General features: G+C 37.2%; 1 protein-coding gene across 1 annotated transcript in view; it reads left to right on the top strand.

The window, feature by feature from the left end:
• TMEFF2 (transmembrane protein with EGF like and two follistatin like domains 2) overlaps window positions 1-24,421 on the top strand; it is a 227,806-nt gene that overhangs the window by 15,140 nt on the left and 188,245 nt on the right. Inside the window, exon 4 of the mRNA XM_014837534.3 lies at window positions 786-812. Coding sequence (XP_014693020.1) covers window positions 786-812 — 27 coding nt within the window. The remainder of the gene's footprint in view (window positions 1-785; window positions 813-24,421) is intronic.

Here is a 24,421-nt window from a genome sequence, read left to right as displayed (position 1 = left end):
TGTCCACACTTAACAGGTGGAAACAGATGGAAATTCAACGGTCTTGACTCCAACTAGAAAACTGGGTGTTTCTGGGAACTGAGTTCTCAGAAATAGACAACTTTAACCAGTTGTAATTATGTGTGAGGGAGGAGAGAAAATAAGTGGAGAAAGAGAAAGGCAGAAGGCAGTTATTGGTTTTTTCTGCCAGCATCACCTAGTATATCTCCAATTTAATCACAAAGGCAAAAATTAAGCTTACTTTTCAGCTGGTTTCAAAAACAAAGGGTGCTTTTGGTTGCAGATAGACTCATCCATAATTGTGTTATTTGGAAAACATAATAGGAATTATATAAAAAGGTATTCATTTTAAACTGTTTTTTCTTTGTGCAAATGTGATTTACAAGAATATAAGCGTTAATTATGAGTTTATTTAACACGTCGTAAACTGTTTTATTTCTAAATCTCATTGATTTGTTATAAGCATCTCATTTTCAATTTTTTTTGTTAATGACGCCAAATTCATCCTGAATAAAATAAAAATATGAGAGATTTTACATAGTGAAATTTAGAAATTATTCCAAAGCTAGATAGTACTTTTTTCACAAAGTTTAAGAATGAAAATAACGGAATTTATTTTATGTTATGTTATAGAAATTACATTAACTTGATATGATTAAATATTAGTAACTTTTTCAATTATACTACTATCTTAATGAAGAAAGTAATCATGAATTTTAAAAAAGACTTAAATGTTTTTTGAATATGTTTTTCAAGCAAAAACAAAGTATTTCTTTTCCCCCCAGATGCAGGATCAGGATCTGGAGATGGAGGTAGGAGTTTCCTTTTTATATATTTGAAAACTTACATGTGGATATTATTTGTGGATATTTATTCATATCTTTGCCATTATAGATATCTGAGACAAATTTACATTTTGCATTTTAAGGAAAAGGAAAACAAAAAAGTATCATTCTCCTTATTAGGTAAATGTATATACTATGCAAATTATTTGATATATTTATAAAATCGTACTTAGGAACTCTATCTTCATCTAATCTTCCTTATTCTTTTGTTTGTTTGTGTCTGAGTTATCTTTGAGATATATATGCATGTGAAAACTTCCTAATGGAAGCTTCCAAGCATATTAGCAAAGCAGAAAACTCATGAGGAAATCATTTAAATATTGAGTTTTTAAAACATGTAATACTGCCCTCAATTACTAGGTATTAATATTAACATATACATAACTATCATTTAAACGAAATCTTAATTATTGAAATAAGCATTTGAAACTGAAGGAGCTTTAGTTCATAAAAGAAAAGTTAAAAAGATAAACAAAATTTAAGCCAATGAAAATAAGATAGTATCTTTTTAACTAAATTAATCTATAGTTGTTTTTACTAAAATAACATTTATATTTTCATTATTTAGTTGTGTGTTTAAGGAAGTGTATAAGATTAGAGAGAGGCAGAAATTTGCAAAATCTGATCTAATATATTTACCGCCAAATAAGATTTTATTTATGGATTGAACCTTCACTATAAATTTCCCAAAGTGATTTTCCAAATGAAAACTAAGCAAAATCTCACCATTATACATAACAAGAAAAAAAAACTAGATGTAATTTCAACAAGAATAATAAAAAGAGAAAGAATAAAAACACAATCATTCTCTCAAGGCCTTGCTTAAGTTGGATAAAACTATTAAATGTATGATTCCAAGTAAATTTTAGTTTAGTTTTTAAATGCAGAACTTGATTAAAAAAAAATAAGGAGATGAAGGCCTTGGATTCAGGAAAGTCAGATGTCTACTGCACACCGTATCTAGTTAGGGCCACACTTGAAAGATTTATCAAATCACTTCATGTAATGAAAGGCTTAACTAGCTCAAATAAGCAAAATACCCAGAGAACGCAACAGAGCAGCATATTGGGGCACGGGTTTTTTCCATAAAGACTAAAGCTGAACAGGAGACAACATTCAGTAGCATGTGAGCAGGAAATGGAGTTCAATGTCACATGACATTGGACAGCTATTTGATGTTAGGATAGTCTTTCACTGCCTTCTAAGAAATCAAGTTTGTGCTTTTGTTTTCTCTAGCTGATTAATATAGTGTTCCTAAAAAAGCTTCCCTAGAGGTTTTGAAAAGAAGAACTTCTAGAACAAATTAAATCTTAAAGAGGAAAAAAAAAAAGGAGAAAAGATAGTTCCTTGAGTGAATGTTTCACCATTGGAATATTAAGAAATTAATCAACTTAAAAAAGGTTGCTTTGGGAAGGAAGAAGTTTCTATGCAAAATTCTGTCTATTTTCCAGCTATTCAGTTTTACATGTAGACTGCCTAATTTGGCAGATATTGTGTTGACCTTCAGCTGTTCCACTGTTCACGAAGCAAGTCTTGTTAACTTTTTAGCATCTTTAAAAACAAAACTTAACAAACCAGACTACAAAGCACAACGTATCTTCATTGCTCTTTCTGTTGAAACATCAGTATGATACACTTTTTCTGAGTCTCCTCCTAATATCATGCATCATTTCTTCTTTTTTTTAAATAATAAGGGGTGGTTTATGTGTCAGACACTAGTTTCCAGCTTTTGTTCACTGTAATTAGCACATGATCGTGGAAGTGACATCAGCTTCACTCCTCCTTGTTACATTTTACATTGAAATCCTTGGTTCATTATGTTATCCTGTAATCTGAATAAGGTAATGTTTTTAGGAAAGAATTTTAATGTCATGAACATGATGTTTCTAACTTAAATTTCGTACACTAGTTGGAAGCTACTTTCCTACTGTTCCTTTCAATTATAGGTGCTTTTTAGTAAGAGAGGAAAAAACACAGAACTTCTTAAGAGATAATTGCTTTAGAAAGAAAAAAGACCGTGTAACCCATTTAATTCTGAGTTGTATTCTTTTTAAAGAGTTATTGTTCTGAAAGTTGTGGTAAATAAATATTTACTCCTAGTTAGTTGTGTAAAATTTTTTTTTTTAATCAGAGACTGAATAGTGTTTGGTTTGGTTTGGTTTGGTTTTTACTGAATTACTTTTTTCTTTAGTCTATATGTTACTTTGCTCTGAAATACTGATGGTTTTAATTTTCTTTAATCTTTTTACTCTATTACAAAATGCCAAAAAAGCTTAGTAACTAGAACCTAAAAGCCTACTTTGGAGTGGCCTGCACAATTCCAGTTCACATATCCATTGGCTTGTACGTAGAGTATGCTTCACTTGCTACCTCTGCTATGCACGGGATGGACCTGCCTCTGTGTTCCGACCAAGGCCCTATGCCAAGGCGGCAGAGGAGCAGAATCACTTTCCTTTGAATTAAGTGATTGAAGTACCTGTGACTGTTCTCGCTGGTCTGTAGGTTATATTCTCAATAATGTATACTTAATTAATAATTGGGGCTTCTTTGCAAGCACTTTGGATGGTTAATGGTTATTTTTACAATTTCTTTTAACAAAAGTTAATATAGTTCCCAACTAGAATGCGTTGATCGGAATAGTGAAGTGAACAAATTTATTGACAAAACACTTATATGTGTGACTGTCGTAAATGATATCATTAAACCTCCAAACCCAAAATCACGTTAAAAATACATCAATTTTTACTTTCCTTAGATTGGCCTATATTTTTTAAAAGAATGAGTGTTACATTAGCAATGAAGATTAGACTTGATTATTTTTAAAATAATTTAAGTTTAACCCATTTGCACAAGGGCATATCTGTCATTTACTGCATTTGAGGGAACATTTTTACTACAATATAAAAGGGATAAAAGGTTTCATAAAATTTATGTTAACTTGTTAGTATACGTTTTACAGAGTTTTAAAATCTTTATTGATCTATTTAGTCAGATGAAATAATTCAAAAGGCTAACTTTATTTAGGTAAAACATGTTCGTTGTGTCGCCAACATGATCTGCACATTTGCATTCATCCCTAAAGGGAATTTGCAGGGGTAGTAAGAAACAAATACTGCCTACAAATCTGAAAGGTTGGCTTTTCCCATTTCAGTGACTGTATCTTCTTAGTGTTTAGGAAAAATTAATGGGGCCGCCCGGAGGCGTAGTGGTTAAGTTTTCACACTTTATTTCGGTGGCCCGGGGTTCACAGATTTGGATCCCGTCATGCACACCTACACCCCTCCGGTCAAGCCAAGCTGTGGCAGCATCCCATATGGAAAATAGAGGAAGACTGGCACAGATGTTAGCACAGGGACAATCTACCTCAAGCAAAAAAAAGAGAGGAAGGTTGGCAACAGATGTTGGCTCAGGGCCAATAGTCTTCATCTCTCCCCGAAAAAAAGAGAGAAAACTCAATATAAAGAATCCTTTTTCACTATTAGTTTTGAACATAAGACCTGCTGTTTATGGAATTCTGGTTTTAAAAAAATGTTTAGGGGCCGCCGGTGGAGCCAGCGGTTAAGGGCGCACATCCCGCTTCAGCTGCTGGCGGTTCACCAGTTCGGATCCCAGGTGTGGACATGGCACCGCTTGGCAAGCCATGCTGTGGCAGGCATCCCACGTGTAAAGTAGAGGAAGATGGGCATGGATGTGAGCTCAGGGCCAGTCTTCCTCAGCAAAAAGATGAGGATTGGTGGCAGACGTTAGCTCAGGGCTAATCCTCCTCCTCAAAAAAAACCCAATATATATATATATATAAAAAGATAAAAAAATGTTTAGTTGGAAAGGCATCTACATCAAATAACCTTTTGGATAGGCTATCACTCGAAAAAAAGGTCAGGATGAACTATAATTAACTATATATTTGCCCTATGGGAAGTTAATGCGTGTTAATGTGTGGACCAAATTCCAAAGAATCTCAGAGAGGAGTTGAAAGAAGGGGGTTGGTGTTTCAAGTACTTATATACAGAGACTTAATGTTGTAAATAAGAGAATGGGTGTGTGTAGGAGGGATAATAACATCTTATCCACCCACAGACTTCCTTAAGCAACAAATACTGCAGTAGGGAAAAAGTATTAAAGGCCACTCCTCTCAAAATCCTGGGGTGTGTGGGTGGTTAAAGGACGCTTTTTAACCCCTGCTTTTCTCTCTCAGTCTTTCAGTTTTATTATAAACACTAAGCTATGAATATTTTCCATTAACCTCTTTTAAAAATATTTCTGGATTGATTAGATTTTTGTTAGACTCCTAAAAGTAGAAAAAGCCCAGCAAAATGAAAACAATATTTTAACCATTAAAATAATTGTAAATGTATTATCCTGCTATAGGTCTGGAAGAGTCCACAATTAAATTTTAATAACATCTCATGGGGAGTTGTATGATAATGTCTATAGAAATAAAATGTCTCTAAGGTACACAGCATAGAAACAATGGGTATATATTTATTTCATTCGATAAAATGAAGCTCTGGGTCCATTTATACATATTATGTAATTATATAGTTTTAAGAGAATACTTTAATAGATTAATGTCAGATATATATAGCAAAAATTCAAATTAAATTTACATCCATTATTTACATAATGAAAGCCTGATTTTTATTTTAATTATCCAAGTAATTGTTATTATGGTAACTTCAGTGTGCAAATCCAGTTATTAAATGTTTTTATTTAAATAAAATAAAATTTATTCTCAAATTTGTCCTGCAAAATTGTCCTGAGCCAATTATCTTTGTATAATATTTCTTGGATGCCCATAATTAAGACATTTACTTCGTACACATTTTGGCGAGAACAAGAAATGTTTACACTGCAACAAATTGTAGACCCTGGTCTGCTATTTCTGATTATGTATATTGGTAAAAACTGGAAAACAGCTTTTTAAAAAAATCCTTATGTTTCTAATGTGGATTTGATGATATTCAGGAAATTGGTTGAATTGAACAAGCCTAATATAACCTGGGTACTAAGGTAAGCTTTCTAGAGCTGTAAAGCTGAATATGACACAGTTCTTTACACTCAGGGAGATTACATGTAAATTCTCTTCTCAGCAGACAATGGGAAAAATTGTGATTCTAATTATCAAAAGAAAAATAATCCCCTGCAGAAATAAAATGTTAAATATGCTGTAAATAACAACGTATGGAATATCTACTCCATAAAATATTCTTATATAAGGCTAAATAATTGTTTCTTCCGTGTTGCTGTACACCCTTTCCTCACCTCTATTTGTACCTTCTCCCCCTTACCGTCGTGGTCAAGTTTTGGCAAGCACAGCGTGCCTCACCATGTACTTTCTTCCTTGGGTTCACATTGCAGCCGAAATCCAGCAGGCATCAGTTGTAAATAGGTTCAGCTGCAATACTGATTCGGTAAAGAAATGCTACCACATGCGCAAGGTCTGAGATTCTTCCAGGGCCCCGCATACAGGGAGAAAGCAGAAACTAGCCTCACTTTTGCCGTCCCACATTTGAGAGCTGCCTAGAGATGAGCTTATAGCCATCTGAACCGCAATTGAAATCTTATCTCAGCCTTTCATGGGTTGGAATCCATTTTACTTTCTCTTTACCTCAAAAGAGAAACAATATTGCGATGGAGTAATGAAATCGAGGTAGAATGAATTAGGAACACCGTGGATAATGAAATTGGAAAAACACAAAAAGCAAACAGAAGGTGGGAAACAAAGTGAGAATGATGGAAAACGAAAAGGGAGAAGAAAGGAACCTTGTTATCAACATGGCTGTGCTTTGTTCTCATGCGTGACTGCCATCTTAAAAATAAAAATAACTTTTTTTTCTCCAGTAGAACAGTAATAGTTGTTTGAATTTCTAGGTGAGATTGCTTGAGAATATGAAATGGATGTTATAAACTTTCTTCTGAATCAGTCATATGAGTTTTTGAAAACCATATTTAGGAAAAGAAATGTAATTATTGAATGCAATGTGATAGAAATGGCTTTGGATTACGAATCAGGAGATTTCATTCTAGATTTTTAATTGACTTGAATGATGCCTGTTTGATTTTTACTCTCAGTCTCCTTGGAGATTCATTTATTTTATCAGTAAAAGAGAATGCTATCTACTTATAGGAGAGATGATTATAATAAACTAATGCAAAGTGCTTCGAACTCCAAAAAAGTAAAGATGAAATTAAAAGAATTTATATTACCTTTGCTCTTTATCCCCATTTACTCTAAGAACATAATTTCTCTGAAGGGTTTAATTAGAAGTTTGAATCTTTTAATTAGTGATTTTTAAGTCCATGATTTAAAATATTGATGCTGAGATCATAATAAGAACTCTATGAACCCAGGCACAGTGTTCAGTCTTTAGAGGAGACAGCCAGCTCTGCAACTTGAAGAGAAGTGAAATCACAGTGTTGATAGCAGAATAACTGCGGTTATGCAAGATAAAGAAGAAATAAGAAATAATGTTAAAAATTTCAAAACCAGAAATAAGTATTCTTAAAACTACAATGGCAGGCATATTGCCTCCATAGAAATCCAAAAAGAAGAAATGGGAGGGGTTCATGATATGAGGGATTTGGCATATTTACAAGGAGAAATTTTCATCAGGGATCTAAGCATTGCAAAGTTTTTCTAGGGAAATTTGAACTTTTTAGAAAGAGATTCTTTTAAAATAGATGGGAAGATTTTATTATAGTTCTGCTGGATGTCAGAGCATGAATAGATAAATCTGTAAAGATGCCTATACTCAGGTATAATATGTGTAAAACACTCTATGGGTTATAGAAAGCACCATCATAACATTAATTTATTTAATCACAATAACAGCCTTTGGATGTGTGGATGACGATCAGAAAGGATGAGCATCTTACCCACAATCCCAACAACAGTTCATATGGTAACTAAGCCAGTCCTTGAACTTCAGGGAGGGAGGAAACTATAGTCTACAAGATTACCCTACCTCTTGTAGTAGCTGTTTGCAACAACTACACCAGACCACATATTCTGTGGTTTCTATAAACCATAAGTCCTATCAACAATCATTTGAGATTTCGTTATCCATCTCCTTACCCCTTCCCCACTCTCATTTTTAGTTCTGAATCATCTGTTCTATTCAATGTAGTACTCAAACCCCTATGGGTTTTGTCATTGTCTGTTATGTAAGTTAATCATGTTCCTCAGTCCATAATGATGGCACATAATGATTGCCGTCTACTCTCTTCTGTTAATTTTCCCCTCATCCCCAATCCCTAATCCCATTCCTTTTCTTTTGTAAGTATTCAATCTAAGGTATTTAATATGCTTTAAATTCTTGGGAAAAAAATATGGTTATGTGAGTAGCAGCAGGAAGTAATGGTCAAAAAGATGGGCTCTGGAACAAGACTCTGTGGGTTTGATCCTGGCTCCACCATTTAAGAGCTGTGTGACCACAGACAGATTACTTAGACTCTCTGTTTTTAGTTTTTTCAACTGTGATCCTAGCAGGGTTTCCTGGGAAGTATACTCTGAAATTGCGATTTGTGCATTCAAAGTTTACTGAGCAGTGCTCTCAGGATCAGCATCTGTGAAAGGGAAGAAAGTAGGACTGGGCAAAGGGAGAAGCTGAACTGGTGCAGTTAAAAAAAGCCACGGGAAGGTCCATATGGAGCTCTGGAGATGGGATGGCCCCTAAGAGCTGTGCTGAATCGAGGCAGTGAAGCTGGGCCTTTATACCCCACCACCGATCGTCATTGATGTGAGCGACCCCAGAGAGGGAGAGTTACCTTGGGCCAGGTGTCTCTCTTCAGCTGCAGACTAGACTTGGAGAGGGACTCAGCAGTGAAGTGTCTGTACACAACATTCCTGGCAGCTGAGAAGGGGAAAATACGGACATTGCACCATGGCATCCTCTAGGGTCTGTAAAATTTAAAACAAGGAACAAAACAGACAAAATTCCTGCCCTGGCAGAGCATATCTCAGTAAACAGATAAACAAGGAAATATAGGTTGTCAGATGGTAATGAGTACTATGTAGGAGGGGAAAAGTGGGCCAGGGGAACATGAGGGAGGTTGTTAATTTGTTTGGTGTGACCAGAAAGGCCTGGCCAAAGATAAGGAGGAAATGAAGGAGCAAACCTTGCAAATAAGGGAGGGAAGGCATTCCAGAACTTCAAATACAAAAGCTCTGAAGCAGGTGCATAACTGGGGTGTTCCAGGAAGATCAGGGATGGTAGTTGGACCAAGGTGAGTAGGAGGGTGCTTGGAGATGAAGAAGAGAGGTCGGGGGGACCTTGCAGACCTTCCTTTGGGGTTTGGCTCTTCCTGTGAGAGAGCTGGGCACCATTGAGGGTCTGGAGCCGAGGAGGATGTGGGGCCTGACTGACAGTTTTACAAGATCTGCATTGAGAATGTGTTGAAGTAAAGGAGGAAGGGAAGAAGACTTCTACAGTTAAAAGAGAAAAGATCAAGTTTCTTTTGTCTGGTTGTTGTTGATTTGCAGGAGTTTTTGGTGTGTTCTCTAGAGAATCCCTTGTCTGTCTTACATGTACCAGTCTGCTACCCATCTGAGGGACATTGGTCCTCAATGAATGGATATCATAGGTTTTACTGTGGTCGAATCCATTTATTTTCTTAAGATATTTTTGTATTTGGGGTTTCATTTAAGATCTCCTTCTCCTGTTTTGATATTTTTAAGCAAGCAGAAAATTTCACTTGTTACAGATAGTATTTAATACGTAGGAATCTCTCTGCATGCTGCAGTGCATGCCAAATTGCATTGAATTTGTTTCAAATTTGGATTTGAAAATATAGCTTTTTTTTACTGTACTAAATGTACAATACATATTGTAGCATATGATTTTCAATGTGTACTTAACAAAGAGCAATTTCATTTTCTCTGGTAAATTACACACTTGTTATAGCTTTGGGATTTAAATAAAAACCAAGAATAAATAGAAAACAATATGTTTAAATAATGTTAGCATCCTGGCTCAATGAGTCAAACCAAAAGAATTATTCCAATGACTGTCAGTTAGTAAACTGGTTCTGAAAAATCTTTTAGTTTTGTATTCCTTGCTGATCTCTCTCTGAGAAGAATAAAAGGGGAATTAACTGGATTTTAAATAAGGCTGAACTGATGCTTCCAAGAACTTGTTCTGCAGATGGATCATTTAAACTGGATCCATTCCTAATTAAATAATACTGCTTATAAACTTAATCTTTCCCCCTGTTTTCTCTCATTTTCCAGCTGCTTTTCTCATTCCTTAACTCTATAGTTTGGCTCACATTGTGGGTATTCTGTCATTACCTTCTTTTGGTGAAGATCACAAACAGAAAGACCATTATTAGCGTAATCAGTTAAAGCAGGAGCCCATTTCTAGGATGACTTTGACACAAAAGTGATGTACTCTGCCCATATTTGGTCCTGGGTAAATTGAAAAATTTTGCATGATCTTGTAAGCATTGAGTTAAGGCAAGTGTCATTCCAGTTACGCGGACCATTCTCTCTGGAGACTGTAGCACTGACAGAAAAACATGACCTTTAGCAAGTAGAATTTCTGACACCTTGGTTTAAATGGTAGTGGTGGAAACTTGGTGAAAAGACATGTTGAGCTGTATAGTGTCATCTTTCCTGAATTCTTCGAGCTTGGTGATGCATTTTGAGATCTAATCCTTAAGAGTTGGAGTTTACAATGTTGAGGATTTTATTCAGTTACTCAAAAGACAGCCATAATAGCAGCTTGAATGTGGTTATCTTTGAAAGTAGGTGTTATTTTTAAATATAATGAAAGAGAAACACAGCTGGCAGTGGAGAGAAAAAAGGGAATTGGTAGTAGAGTTATTATACTGCATCTTAAATAGTGAGATGATATTAAATGCTTGTAGCCTGCAAGCTCTTGCTCTTACTGCCTCCAAGGTCCATGCTGTCCAACCATGTTCAGGCATTGATTCAGGAAACTCCCTTGGCCTTTCACGAAGAGAGAGCTCCCTTATGCTGAGCTCTTCTTTGAGATAGAATGTGGCAGAGTTACAGAGCGAGTCCAATCCTATAAATCAGCACACTCTGAATTTTCTATCATGAATAGTTCTCAGGTCTATATCTCTAGACCCTCCACCAATCCCCCATTTCAGTCCCTAGTCATCTCTTGTCCATAACGTTGAAAAAAAGGCTCCTAACAGGTCTCTCTGCTTCTGGTGTTGTCATCCTAAAATTTTTCTTACTTGCACAGTCAGAGTGATTTATATAAAATACTTATGTGAGCATGTCATTCCCCTCCTTACAACCCAACAATGGCTGTCCATCATCCTTAGAATAAAAGTCAGTCTTCCCAGTAAGAGATACAAAGACCTCCAGAATTGGTCCAAAGCCTGCCTCTCCATTCTTGCTATTAATCTTCTTCACCTCAGACGTGATACTCCAGTATACTTTTTCATTGACAGTAGTTCTTTGGGATACAGTGCCATTAGATTTCTTGCCTCTTTGCTCTGCTAATGCTCTTCCTTCTTCCTGAAGCCCTTCCTGTGTGCTTGCCTAAATATTATTCATCTTCCAAGACTAAATCAGGGATCAGATTCTACAGGAAGATTTCCTTCAATCCCTTGCTTGGACTAAATATCTCTCATCAGTTCTACTTTGCATCGCCAATCTGATTCATTGAACTAATCTGTTTGCGTATGTGCCTGGAGCTATTTACTGGTAATGTCCCTATACGCAGACCACACGGCCCAGTGCTTAGTAGGACCTTGTTAAATGTTTGCTCAGCTGAACCAAGGTTCTAACATGAATAGCAAAAAAGTGTGCTTAAATTTCAAAATGTTTCCATTTTTCCATTCACCTTTGCATACTACAGTTTAAATTATATGAAATTCTGAACTAAAAGTTGAATGTACAGAGTTTCGTGTACTAAAAGAACTGTAGGACTATTTTAACTTAAGAGAAGCGGACTGAAGAATAACAAACCAAAAAAAGTAAGAGCACGATCCATCCCACCAAGAATAAGGCAGGAAGGTGATATTCACAAACCTAAACCAGCTTCAAAAATAAGCACCCACTTACATACCCAGGACCTAAAGAGGATCAAGAGAATCCAAGAGGAGCCTACCAAAAATACAGGTGGCCAGCCCAAGCTGGAAGGCTTTTCCTTTGCATTTCCTTTATTTTGTGAAGTGCACAGCATCTGATAGTAGTATATCAACTTATTCACTTGTGATTTACCACACTCTCCTAAAAGTGGTGTGCCAAGAAAAAAAAAAAAGTTATTTTAGGGGTCTAGTAAGTTAGTTTGTAGGTAATTGAGGTAATTTTACTCTATGTGAATACTTTATTCCACATCCAAATTACTCATTAAAATACCAAATGACTTTGGCCAGAGAAGAGAATCATTTGGAAATTCATTTGATGCCTTCATTTGACATTGAAGCAGTGAAAAAAAGCCTGTCTTTTTTGAGTTTCCAGGGAATTACAATGATTAGCTCACATAAAATGTACTTTAACCATAAAAGAATATTACTTGGAAAATAAAACCCTGGATATTAGTTCCTTACATCTAGAAATTTTCTTAGTTTAATGAAATAAGAGAGAAGAACTCTGTGAGCTTCAGCTTTTAACTTATGAAATATGCAACCGTATATGGAGGAGGAAAATGGCGCCGCCGTGTGATGCCAGGGAGAAGCAAGAGGAAATGATTTTAGAGTAAGTCACCTCAGTGCCATCAGACTGAAAGGGAAGATGCAGCCAGCAGAATTTCATAGGACTGTGCCTGGCCTGCGATAGGGGCTTCATAAATATTTGTGAAATTGATGGATGAATGATCTGGTAGGGCGGTGATGTCACCTCCTACAATAGCAGTTAATTGGTGCATTTGTGCACACAGAGGCCACTCTACTACCTCCCAGTAGTGCTAACTATGGCCCTCAACTTGCTGAGTGTAGGCATCGAAATGCCATAAGAGATGTCATTCCTTCAGAAATCTGCAGTGATTCTATTTCTTCCACCAGCTCTGAGTCACAGCTCTTCCCCACCTCCCCGTGCTCTCCTATTCCATCCATTTCCCCCCATAGATGAAACTGGAGCAGTGTAGTTATGCAGTGCTCAGATATAAAAGAAGATATTTATGGGCGATAAAAAAGAAAAGTTTGGCAAAACAAAACAGGAGAGCAATCTGGTGAGAGAAAAGGACTTTCAATGCAAAACGTCAGAAGGAAAAAGGAGAAAGCAGTGATGTTCAACATTTTGTAGAAAAAGAGTTTTAGTGCCCAACTAAGGAACAAAAAAAGTGGAATTTTAAATAGCTTCAGGCTTGGGTAGGCTGTATTGTTTTTCATATGTTCTAACTCTTAACATTTCTTTCCATATTAACGCATACAGTATTTCCTCATTTAACGCATGTCTCCCTTCGATTGTTTCTATACCCCCAACACATATATGTTTTGAGAAGACAATCTTTTTAAAAGAGTTCCAGACGTGGATTTTCTTCCTAACTCTACCCCACACACATTTTTCTCCCTCATCTAAAGCAGCATTTATTGTCGCCAGAAGATATTTCATTAGAAAAATAGTTTTTTTCTTGCCAGACAAGACAAAAGGTTGAAATCAGTGTTCCACGCTGCTGGGTGGAAGATCAGACAGCCTCCCCCTACCCCAGCACTTTTGAAAATGTGTTCTGTGGAACTTGAATGCCTCAAGAAGCTGTTATACCAAAGGGTATCCAGTCAAGTGAGCTTGAGAAATGCAGCAGATTTTTGACCCCTTTTGAAGAGTCACATATAGGGTGACCAACTTGTTCCAGTTTGCCCAAGACTTTTTTGGTTTTAGCACTGAAAATTCTACATCCCAGGAAACTCCTCAGTCGTGCAAAAACCGAGACAATTGGTCACCTTAATCACATATGACAGACTGAATAGTCTTGCAGTAAAGAAGCATGCTAAATTTTGTTTAAACGGTGTTTTTCAAGAACCCCTGACCATGAAACATTTTCCTTAAAGATATTAAAATCAAAGGAATCTGTAAGCCATGGTGCATACTTTGGGAAACTCTGCTCCAAACCATCCATTTGTCTCCTGGTCCCTGCAATCTTATTAGTGGTCTTCTCCCTATTGCTCTGCGTTGTAGGGCACGTGGAGACCTGAGGAATGGTCTGCCAACTCTAGCTGCTGAGTCTCCTGCTGAACCTTAGACTACGAGTACTCAAGCCTCAAGCTTGAAACTTCAAAGAATTTTCCTATAGAAATAGATTTCGTCACTTTGAAATTATTCTTCTTTCTCAGTCTCTTTCACAAAAATTTACCTGTCGTAATGCAAATCTTGGGAATTTCTACAGGAAGGTAATATATTATAAGGAAAGTCTTTAAAAAATCTATATCACAAGTTCTTTTGTTATTTGCTCTTGTATAATTACGGATGAGCCTCGAATATATGTTGGGCAGTATGTGTAAATTTCAAAGAAAAAAATTAGTGAAGAGTTTTGAGGCTGCTATTGTATGACAACATAGGCATTCATGGAACTCTCCTCTGATTCCTTTCTCTGTAGGAACAATAACGCCTAAGGGGAGAGGAGAGAATAACACAAGGGGATAAAGATGAACAGAATGGAACACAAACATTTTTTAAGGTCTGGAAGAGGAGCAGGATTCAGATCCAGAGCTGCTTAGTTCCGCTCAAGCATTTTTTTTAACTGACAGTTAAAGGCCTGGTCTGGTTGAGTAGATCCTCTGCCTGCCACTGCATCGCCGACTAGGAACCGGTGCCTCTTCCTGCACCTGCAAATGATCATAGAAGGCAATGCCCGTTTTTTGAATTACAGAGGATTGGCTGGATTAGTTGATGAAAGGGACTCTGTTACGCTGAATCATGTATTTGTTCCAACAACGACTTAAATTTTTCTAAATTCAGAGATTTTTTTTCTAAGTAGTTTTCAGCTCGAAATATCTGAGAATTTAAAAGTACTATTTCTGACATTTCTAGCACACAGTATTTACTGATAATGCTGAGGGAGCATTCCCTCTGACAAAGTTTCTAATTTTCGTACCTCTGGGACAAGGCCAAGCAAAAGAACAATGCGGTAGCTGCATGCTCCTCCCCGAGGTTACTGGGAATGAGAAGAAATAGATGGCAGAATACTTTTAAATAGCCTGCTACTTCTAGGTTTGCTGCTTTCAAATGGGGCAATTATAGAAACACGAATAAAGATGGATAATTTCTTTTAATAAAGTAAAACAGGGTGATGGAATACAGAGTTACTGGGTTTTTTGGGAACAGTGAGATGTTCCCTGAACACCTGAATTGTAAGAAAGATAGGTGCGCCCGGATCCAGAGGCAGGGCCTTCAGACCAAACAGACGAGCAAAGGCTAATGCCCTAAGGAAGACCTCAGGGAAGACCAGAAACAGAAAGAAGGTAAGTGTAGCTGGAGCACAGTGAGTGAGCAGGAGAATGGTAGAAGAGTGGAGAAGTGGTAAGGAATTTGGATTTTATTTATAGTGTCATGGGAAGCCTTAGAAGGGGAGTAATATAATCTGGCTTATATTTTTAAAAGACTACTCTGGCTGCTGTGTGGAGAATGAATTATAGATGAAACAAGAGAGAAAGCAAAGAAACCAGCTAAAAGGATTATTGCAGGGGACAGGTAAAGATGACTCTGACCTGGTTAGGGTGGTAGCAGTAAAGATGGCAAGAAGGAGACAGATGTACTGGTGTCCCACATCCACTCAAATTCCTTTCCATTTCTTTCTGTATTGACATTGGTGTGAACAAAATGTTATATGCTAATGTAAAGAAGGATCTGGAAAGGTGAAATAAAAAAGATAACAATTCAGTCACCTCATTTTGCACTCCTCAAATTCTCCATACACATTCAACATGAATGAATGCATAGGTTTACTTTTAAGACATGAAAATGTTTCATAAAAGCATCATTTTAAAAAACCAAAGCCCGTGCATTGAGCCTATTGTATTCATCTCAGGCAATTTTCTCAGACTTCAAGAGGGAAGCAGATTGATGTACTTTTGGGATTTTCAACCAGTGGCTTTTCAACAAAGCCTGGATATAGGGAAGTTTTTGTTTTTCATTTACCATTTTAAATTTGTACCACTTAAGCCTCATCACTGGTATGGCAGTAAAAGGTAAAATATAAAAATAGACAGCTCTATAATTTGGCCTTTAAATGGTTTTATGTATTTATATTCTATGTAGGATATGTAACAGATTGTGATAACAGACAGAATCAGATATAATCAAATTGCAGCCTTACAAATATAGCAGATATCATGAAACAGCTCCCTTCTGCTGACTCACAGAGTGGGAGTTCTGTTTCTCTCATTATATTTTTTCTGTAACAGCTTATCACTAGCAACACCTTTGTAGAAGTTCTTCTGCTCTGTCAGTGTGAATGTCCCCACAATAACACTTTACCTATATTTACCATTGATTCTTACATTGGATTTTCTTCTCTGGAGACAACAAATTTGACTGGCTTGAAATATAAAACTTATGGCTTCCACTTTTAGTTTCCCAGTTCACACAGCAGCATAGGAGAAGTCACTCCTCAGTTCAAAGAACATAAGGCCCTTGGATTCAAGCTCCCCTTTGTTCAACCTCCATGGTGCTATTCTGTTTTATTACTCTAAAGCCGGTAGCCTCTCACCTGTGCTGTTAGAGGGAAGAATTCTACCAGCGATATATAGCATCACTACAAGTAAGGTCTACTTGTTGCTACATCTGAATGCAAATGAGGACAACAGAGCATCCTGAGAATGACAGCCCTTTAGTTCACTCGCCTGTCCCTTCTAGGGTGGGAACTTAAAGGTGCCGTCAGATATTTGTAAACGTGCCTTTTGCGTGTTTCTTTCACAGAGATTATTTTAGAGTGAGTAGAGTTGTTTTCCTTTTTGTTTGGGGTTGTTGTTTGGTGTTTTAAAACTTGTTTAGCTTTTCCTCCTCTTTAACCCTAAGTTGCAACTCTGTTTTAATGCTCCAGCTTGCAGGAGCCATTCCTCACTGGATTCCTGAAGTGGGAGTAGCGTTCTACCAGTAGGGGGAGCTCATACCATGCCTATTTTGTGGGTTGTAGAAAGTCACTTTTGTAGGATTGTGTAGTTAGGGTGGAGCTATTTTAACTCTGAAGCCAGCAAAGATTATGGATTGGAATAAACGTTTTTTTCTACAATTGAAAATTAAAATTTGCTAAAGTTGTAATTCTCAACTACAGTAAGAATTGAGCTGTATGCTGAAATGTTGAATTTTTCAGATAACTGAAATGTGGAGACTTTAAAACATGTCAAAAGATTTCTTTCCTGGGATGTATAACCAAATTTCTGTCCTCCATAAATAATAGACAAAGCGCCTGATTTTAAGGTTTTCGTTTGTTTGTTTATGACTGTAGGTCATTATAAACACGGCAGGCACAGACGTGAGTGGTGGTGGACATAGGGTTGAATGGATGCTGCTTGCACTCTTAAATTTGTTTTTCTCGTGAATATCTCTCACATAAATTTACTTTGGGTCCATTTCCCTTTCTTACTAAATTGGTGTCAAGTGTTGTCTTACGGGCACCAGAATTGTGATAAGTTAACTTTCAGGAATTGACCTGGAGCATCCTCTCTCACTCCTTTTTCTTCTTCAAGGTTATGTTCTTTGAGATGTCAGCATCCTTCAAAATACTCTGTAATTTTGGAGCCTCTAATATGGTGGACATCAAGCACCTCATCCCACAGCGTTTAGTGTATTCACAGGAAATGCTCATTTCTTATTCTTCATTGAACACCCATTTAATGACAGGCACTGAGCAAGAGACCAGAGATTAAGATAAAAGATAAGCAAGACTGGTCTCTACCCACCACAAACTCATGATCTGGATGATTCACTACTTAGTGTATTGGGAAAAGGATGGCTCCAAAGTCTGTGTTTTCTTCATCAGAAGAAAAGGACACGGTTGTCTCCAATCTGGTCCGAATGTTTGATTTTCAAATCATTCCTGACTCAAGCCAGTTGACTAATTGAATGCATTATGGATAAGAAATTTGAAAGTCTTTGAATTCGATAGTGCACAATGCCCTCAGTTAGATGGACTTTACTTATGTAATCACTCCCGTCATACGATTCTCATCCAAATGGACGTGCTATTTCATAGGATGAATCTGTGTGGAAACACTGGTGTGGAAGTGACAGGGTGGGAGGGGGGAGCAGAGAGGAATGCGAGGTGAGATGGGAGGAGGAGACTGGGAGATGGTAAAATGTTCCCCAGCATTTACTCTGTTTCCTCAGGGTGAGCTCCACAATTGTCTAGCAATTTTCTAGCAATAAAATAGCTGTCCTCTGCTTGATAAGCCTTTAGCATGACAGAGTGATGACCCTAGACTGGATTCTCAGATTTAAATAGCTCTTTGGTTCCCAGAAGGCGAAGCTCTTTTCTCCTCTCTCCCCTCAAAATAGACTTTCTTCTGCTGTCAGCATTGCTAGTGTTTCTTGTTCCCACTCCGGTGCCTAGTTACCACAGCTTCATTGCTGCCACCGTGGCCTCTTTCCCTGTGCTTCCCACATTTCTTTCTCCATCTATCTTATTTTTCCCGACTTGGATTTACCTGAAAAATCTGTTCTATAAACATTGTCAGTCCTGCATGAGCAGACTGACCACAGCAGTATGCAGAGGCTGTGATATCATGGAACGTGTGTAGCTTCAACTTCAGGGCCTCTCACTTTGCACAGGCCCCTTCCAGGCTTCTGTACATACTTGTGCGTTTGTAATGTTGTCTTATTTTTTTTTCTAAAGAAGTCCCACTAAATTGTATGAGCTCAGTTCCCACAAAAACTTAGATCTGTCTCTGTCTATGAGTTTTACTATTCAGATCTTTGGCTTATTTTTCAATTGTTTTGTTGTTTGTTGTTGTTGTTTTGTGGTTCTGTATGTAGATTGTTTCAGTGCTGGTTCTTTTTTGTTTGTTTTTTTTTGCTGAGGAAGATTCACCCTGAGCCAAGATCTGTGCCAATCGTTTTCTATTTTATACATGGGTTGCCAGCACAGCATGGCCACTGACAAGTGGTGTAGGGCTGCGCTCAGGAATCCAACCCAGGCTGCCAAACCCAGCCCCAAGGTTGTTTCTTAATGAATATTTTAAATTTTTTTTTCCTCCCAAGCGTCTTCTTAGTCCAGAGTTGTATCAGAAGCCAGGTTTTCTAATAGAGTTTAATGGATTTTTCAACAATTCTTATAAAATATGGTATCTTAAATCTCTATCACTGTACTATAACATAGATATTACATGAGCATATTCAACAAAGTTCACAGCATTTGAGCCAAGCCAATTGGTGATATACACCATTAATGTGATTCACTTGGACACTCATATCTCGGGCTCAACAGTGATGTTGAAACCAGACTCCTTGTGAAATCTACTGGGTATTCTCTCAGTTCCACCTAGCTCAACCTCCTCCCCTCATAAACACACACTTGCTCCACCCAAGAGGTGTAAGAGTCTCAAAATTTTAGAAGGCAGTTCCAACAAGATGCCCCCTTCCCAGGCAGTAATATCACAATGGAAAATATTCTGGAAAAAGTAAGCCTCTGGCAACCATGAAGTCTGTCCAAGCCATTGCTAAAGGAAATGGTGACCCAGTAATTCTCATCGGCCATATTACTTTTCATCATTAGCCCTGGTCTCAGACAAAACTGAAGTTCAAGTCCTTGGTTTAGACTTGCAGCTCTCCAAATAACTGATATGTCAAGTGACTTTCATCCATTAATTCAACGTTTTATGTATCAGGCTCTTCTTGTTCTGAGGGTTTAGAAGTGAATAAAACAGACAATAATCATGTTAACATGGCAGTGAGGTTTAGTTGAGCAGGGCAGTGAGGTGGGAGATATTGAAGGATGGAGAAGGACTTTTTAATTATCTAGAGCATTTCCTTGAGACAGATCTACAAATTCAATACCAAGCGGTTTAGAGCAGGCCATTGCTCAAAGGGACTGCTATGACAGTTCTTTGCATTACCAAATTTTATTAGACTTTGGGTCCATACAGAGGTTGAGCTATACAATGGCACTAAACTGAATATGAAGTCATTAAAAATTAAGTTTTATGTTATTCTGTTGGGTGTCATGAGAATAGCAAATCTAGCACATTCAGTTCCCAGAATCACAGCTTCATCATGATGATGAGTCATGGTGAACTAAAGGGACAATATTTTAATAAACCAATCTGGTTACTGTAGCTCCTCTATGCTCAGCAGCAGACTGCCTAGGGAGCAGGAGACAATCTATTTTTCAAATGAAGAATCAGTCCGCAATGCTATCCTTCTGTCTTGACTCCCCTCTCAACACTGTCCACTCCATTCTTTCTTGAATACACTCTTGCCTTGGGGGTTTGTTTAACTACAGATAATAGTAGCACAAAACAGTCTCCATGATTCTGGTTGCAAATCCCCATTTGGCATTTGTTAACAAATAAGAACCACTAAATATTTATTATGCATCTACTGTGTTCACAGTGCAGTGGGGTTAGGAAAGCAACTTTATAAGATAATCTCTTTTGCTTGAGAAGGAGTTCATAGTCCTTTAGGAGAGTGAAAACATATATATACACAAAATAATCAGACCAAAAGTCATGATGTGTAGTCATTCAGAAAGGAGTGACTGATCAAATGGCAGGTAGTCAGTAGGGAGAACCTTAGAAAGGAGATAGGACATGAGTTAAACTTTAAAGAATAGTTTAGGTTTTGAATAACTTAGCATTTTTATCATTTTCCAGTTTGCTTTCTTAAATTCACGTGCTAAACATTTCCTATTAACAAGTGGATGGTGCACAATTATTTTTATTCATGGTGTCAACTGATGTTTTATGAGTAGCTTGGGTTATTTTTCTATCTCTAGGAAGGGATTAATACCTTGAATGCTTACTTTTGAGTCTCTCACTGGTTCTAGGCTTACTAAAGTGTGGGGTAATAAATTCCAGTGTCAGGGAACTATAGGGGAGACAAAAAGATGGGGAAAATAGCAATTTTCAGTCACGTTAATGTAACCACGAGTAATTTTTATAGTATGTGATCTTCTGATGAAAATGTTTTTAAGTAGATTTTAAATATGTTCTCTTCCACTGAGTATCATGTGGTATTGTTTTGAAAATATTTTAGTAAGCACCAACTATGTGCCATGTGATGTACTTTACTTATGGCTAAAATGCTTGGCTAGTGTCAGATCTGTCTGGTTTTCACATTAAAAATAATAAATCTAGATTTACAAACTTTTTGACGCACAAAATTTTAGAGGAGTAATCTCCAAAACGTATATCCAAATAAAGGTTGTCCTTTCAATTTGATCCTTCGTGAAACCATAATCCCGCTTGAACAGTAATGCCATCAGTCAATAGATTTTTTTTAAGTCTGTGTTTCAGTCTTTGTTAGAGAGCCAGTATACAAATGCACAAATAAATTTCCTTGCATTACTATGAAATTCATATTTAAATGACAATAGTATTGCCCTACTCGATTATTGGCCTCATTCATTCTTGTAACAAACATTTGCACGGCACTCATGCCCTCAGTGAGCCAGGCAGTGTGCCAGAGAGGCCTGGGTCGTGCCTCAAAGGAGTTTACCACTAGTACAAGAGGACAGGGTGAGAGTTTGGCAAATGAACAAGAAAGAGAAGACCATATGAGACAGAGGAAATGGCATGTAGATACATGGACGTGTGGAACATCATGGCATTTTGAGGTAACAACAGATGGTTTGGCGTGACTAGAATGTAAAATGGAAGGAGAGGTGGGGTGCAGAGGACACTAAAAATGTTACTTTAAGCCAGACAATGAAGGATTTTTCTTAAGCTTAAAAAGACTTCCTATTATCAAAAATTTTTATCTGTCCTTTTGCCATAGTCTGGAAGAAAGTTCTAGTAGGCTGCTCAGGAATACTTTTATTAACATTCAAGAGATTCAAGACAGGAGGAACAAATGGCATAGATAAGCCTTGAAGTGTAACATGTAGTGTCAAAATGATGTCTACTTCTTGTGAGCTAACTATTCCTCTTTTGGTCACAATAATTAAGAAAACCCCAAGGTATACTGAAACTCACTTTTTTGTATATTTTGTTGTTTTAATACTTAAAATGCATTATCCTATTTAATGTATATAACAATCTAAGTAATAGACGTTCATCTCCCCGTTTTACAGAAGAGAAAGATGAGGCCAGAGAAAAAAAATTGCCCAATGTCTCCAGGTTACTAAGGGGCAAAATCAAATCAAGATTCAAACAGATCTGTTTGGCACCAAGGTTAATGGGTTATACCGTGCTGCCACTTTCTGGCTTCATTTATATCATATTTGAGTGTGAATATCCTCTCTTCTGAAGAACATTTAAATCCTTCCTTACACTGTCCTAAGTGAAGGATAGGAAATGTTGATGTTGATTTCTCTAAATCACAATATTCATATTAAACATCTAGAGGCTACCAGGGAGAGAATTTTGTAGCTATCTTATCTTCAGCTTTCTATACAAACTGTGTCTTGGTCTATTAATCCTCGAATTAGGTTAAAGAACAAATGGGCATATTGCAAAGTCCCTAAGTGAGACAAGGTTCTCAAGTGTGACTTTAGGAAACCTCTTTTAACCTCAGTTTCTCATGTCTAAAATGCAGCGTTTGGACTAACAATCCTAGTGGTCTCTTTGCATGGCCTCGGGATTCAGCACACAATCCAAAATCATTGGCATTTAATTCTATAGAGATGGTGTATGCTGGCTTAGAGGTGAGAGAACACTTTAAGTGTGATTATTTATAACTGCCAAATTCAGAATCAGATTTGAGAACTGTGATTTTTGTGTTTATTTTTAAGTACTCTCATGGCCTGCATATTTCTGACATATGTAGAATTTGTTACTGGTGATATACTCGGTTTATAAACAGAAAATTATTCTTTAAAAACAAAGTACTGATGTGTTTCATTTTTAAATCACTGGAAACAAAATAACCAGGAATGCCTATTAATAGCATGGCAGAGCGTTTGTTATAAGGCGAGGCAGTAGAGTGGAAAGGTGAAGGACCCAAGCTCTGTACCCAGACCCTGTGGGTTCCAACCCTGGGGCTACCACTTCTCAACTGTGAAACCTTAAGGAAGTGAATTTCATGCTCTGTGCCTTCATTTTCTCATCTGTGAAATAGCTTCTGCCTCATAGAGTTGCCGTGAAGATTAAATACGCCAGTGTTTGTGTAGGACCTGGAACGATGCCTGGCTCATATGAACATTCACAACGTGGTACCTGTTGTTAGCATTTTAGATACGAGATGATTTATTTGAATTAAAGAAACTATAGAATTAATGGATAAAATAAAAATACTGGAGGTAAACTCCAAGAGGGCAGGGGGTCTTGTCTCTTTCTTTCACAGCTGTATCCTCAGTGCCAACCTAAGTGCCTGGCTCAGATTAGGGCCTCAGTAGATATTTGTTGAATTAAAGAATAGGTCAAGAGGAAACGCTGTTGAAGATTCTATTATCCTGTTTCTTCCAAGCTGTCCCCTATATTTTAACGTTTCTTATGTTCAAAAGAATAGTGCCATAGTCTATAAATCATATAACATAGTGATAACTAACAGCTTTGGTCTCTAGACTGACTCTTGTTCCAGTTTCTTTGTGATATTGCAAGCAGAAATATCTGAAAATCTTAGATAGCATAGAAACAATTGTTAGGGTTCATCTTCTTTTCTTTACAAGTAAAACAAATCAGACCTCTCCTTATTTAGACCTTTCGTGGGTCTTGGCAGTTCTCTCTGTTACAGCAGTAGCTTTATTGATCCAGCTGTTGCAGTTGCTACTTGGGCAGCTGCTGGGCAGCACTGCCAACTCCTCTGGATGCCTGTAAACTGACTTCAGAGAGAAACACAAGCTGGGAATTCCAGAAATACTGATAAGATAAGCCTCTCTTCTCCTTTGTCCAACTAGAAGCTATGACCTGGAACCCAGGATTCCAAATTTAGGAATCCCACTCCTCTGGGTGCAAGTTCATGCCTACCTTGAATAGTCTAAGTTTGATAAAAATTTTACAGACAGTTTTAGTTTTAATAATAATGCCTCAGAATTACAGTTGTGTAAAGCAAGCGTTCATAGAATTTTCAAAGTCTGTATCTTATTTCGTTAAAAAGGCATGCTTTCTCCTCTTTCTTCTTTCCTACACAGACACTATTCCCAAGTCACTGTTGATTTGCCAGAGTGACAAGGACAGCCATTTTAGTTAATGAAACTAAATTACTCCTCCCAGTGGGCTCTAAGTCAAAAACATGCCGATGTTTAAGATGCCTTCGCTTTGTACTATTTTAAATATTTTATTGTTGTCTAAATGATTTTGTTGGAAGCACAAGCTTTGAAAACAAACAAAGAGATACTGTACGATTGTATGGTCTGATAGTTGTCATCCAGTGGGGTGCATTGGCCAGTGAGGAAAATTTCACTTTTTATTACAGGAAGAATTATTATCCAATTTAAAGTTTCTGGGGAGGGATGGAAACTTTTGCATAAAGACTTCTTGGGCTTTCTGAGAGGAAAAAGACAAAAAACCTATCTAAAGACTTTCTCCTCAAGAAGTAATGTTATAGAAACCTGTCAGGGTGGAAAAGA

Source organism: Equus asinus, chromosome 4 (assembly GCF_041296235.1).
Source record: "Equus asinus isolate D_3611 breed Donkey chromosome 4, EquAss-T2T_v2, whole genome shotgun sequence".
NCBI classification, from domain to species: domain Eukaryota; kingdom Metazoa; phylum Chordata; class Mammalia; order Perissodactyla; family Equidae; genus Equus; species Equus asinus.
Note: the sequence above shows the minus strand (reverse complement) of the source record. Positions and strands in the feature narration are given on the sequence as shown.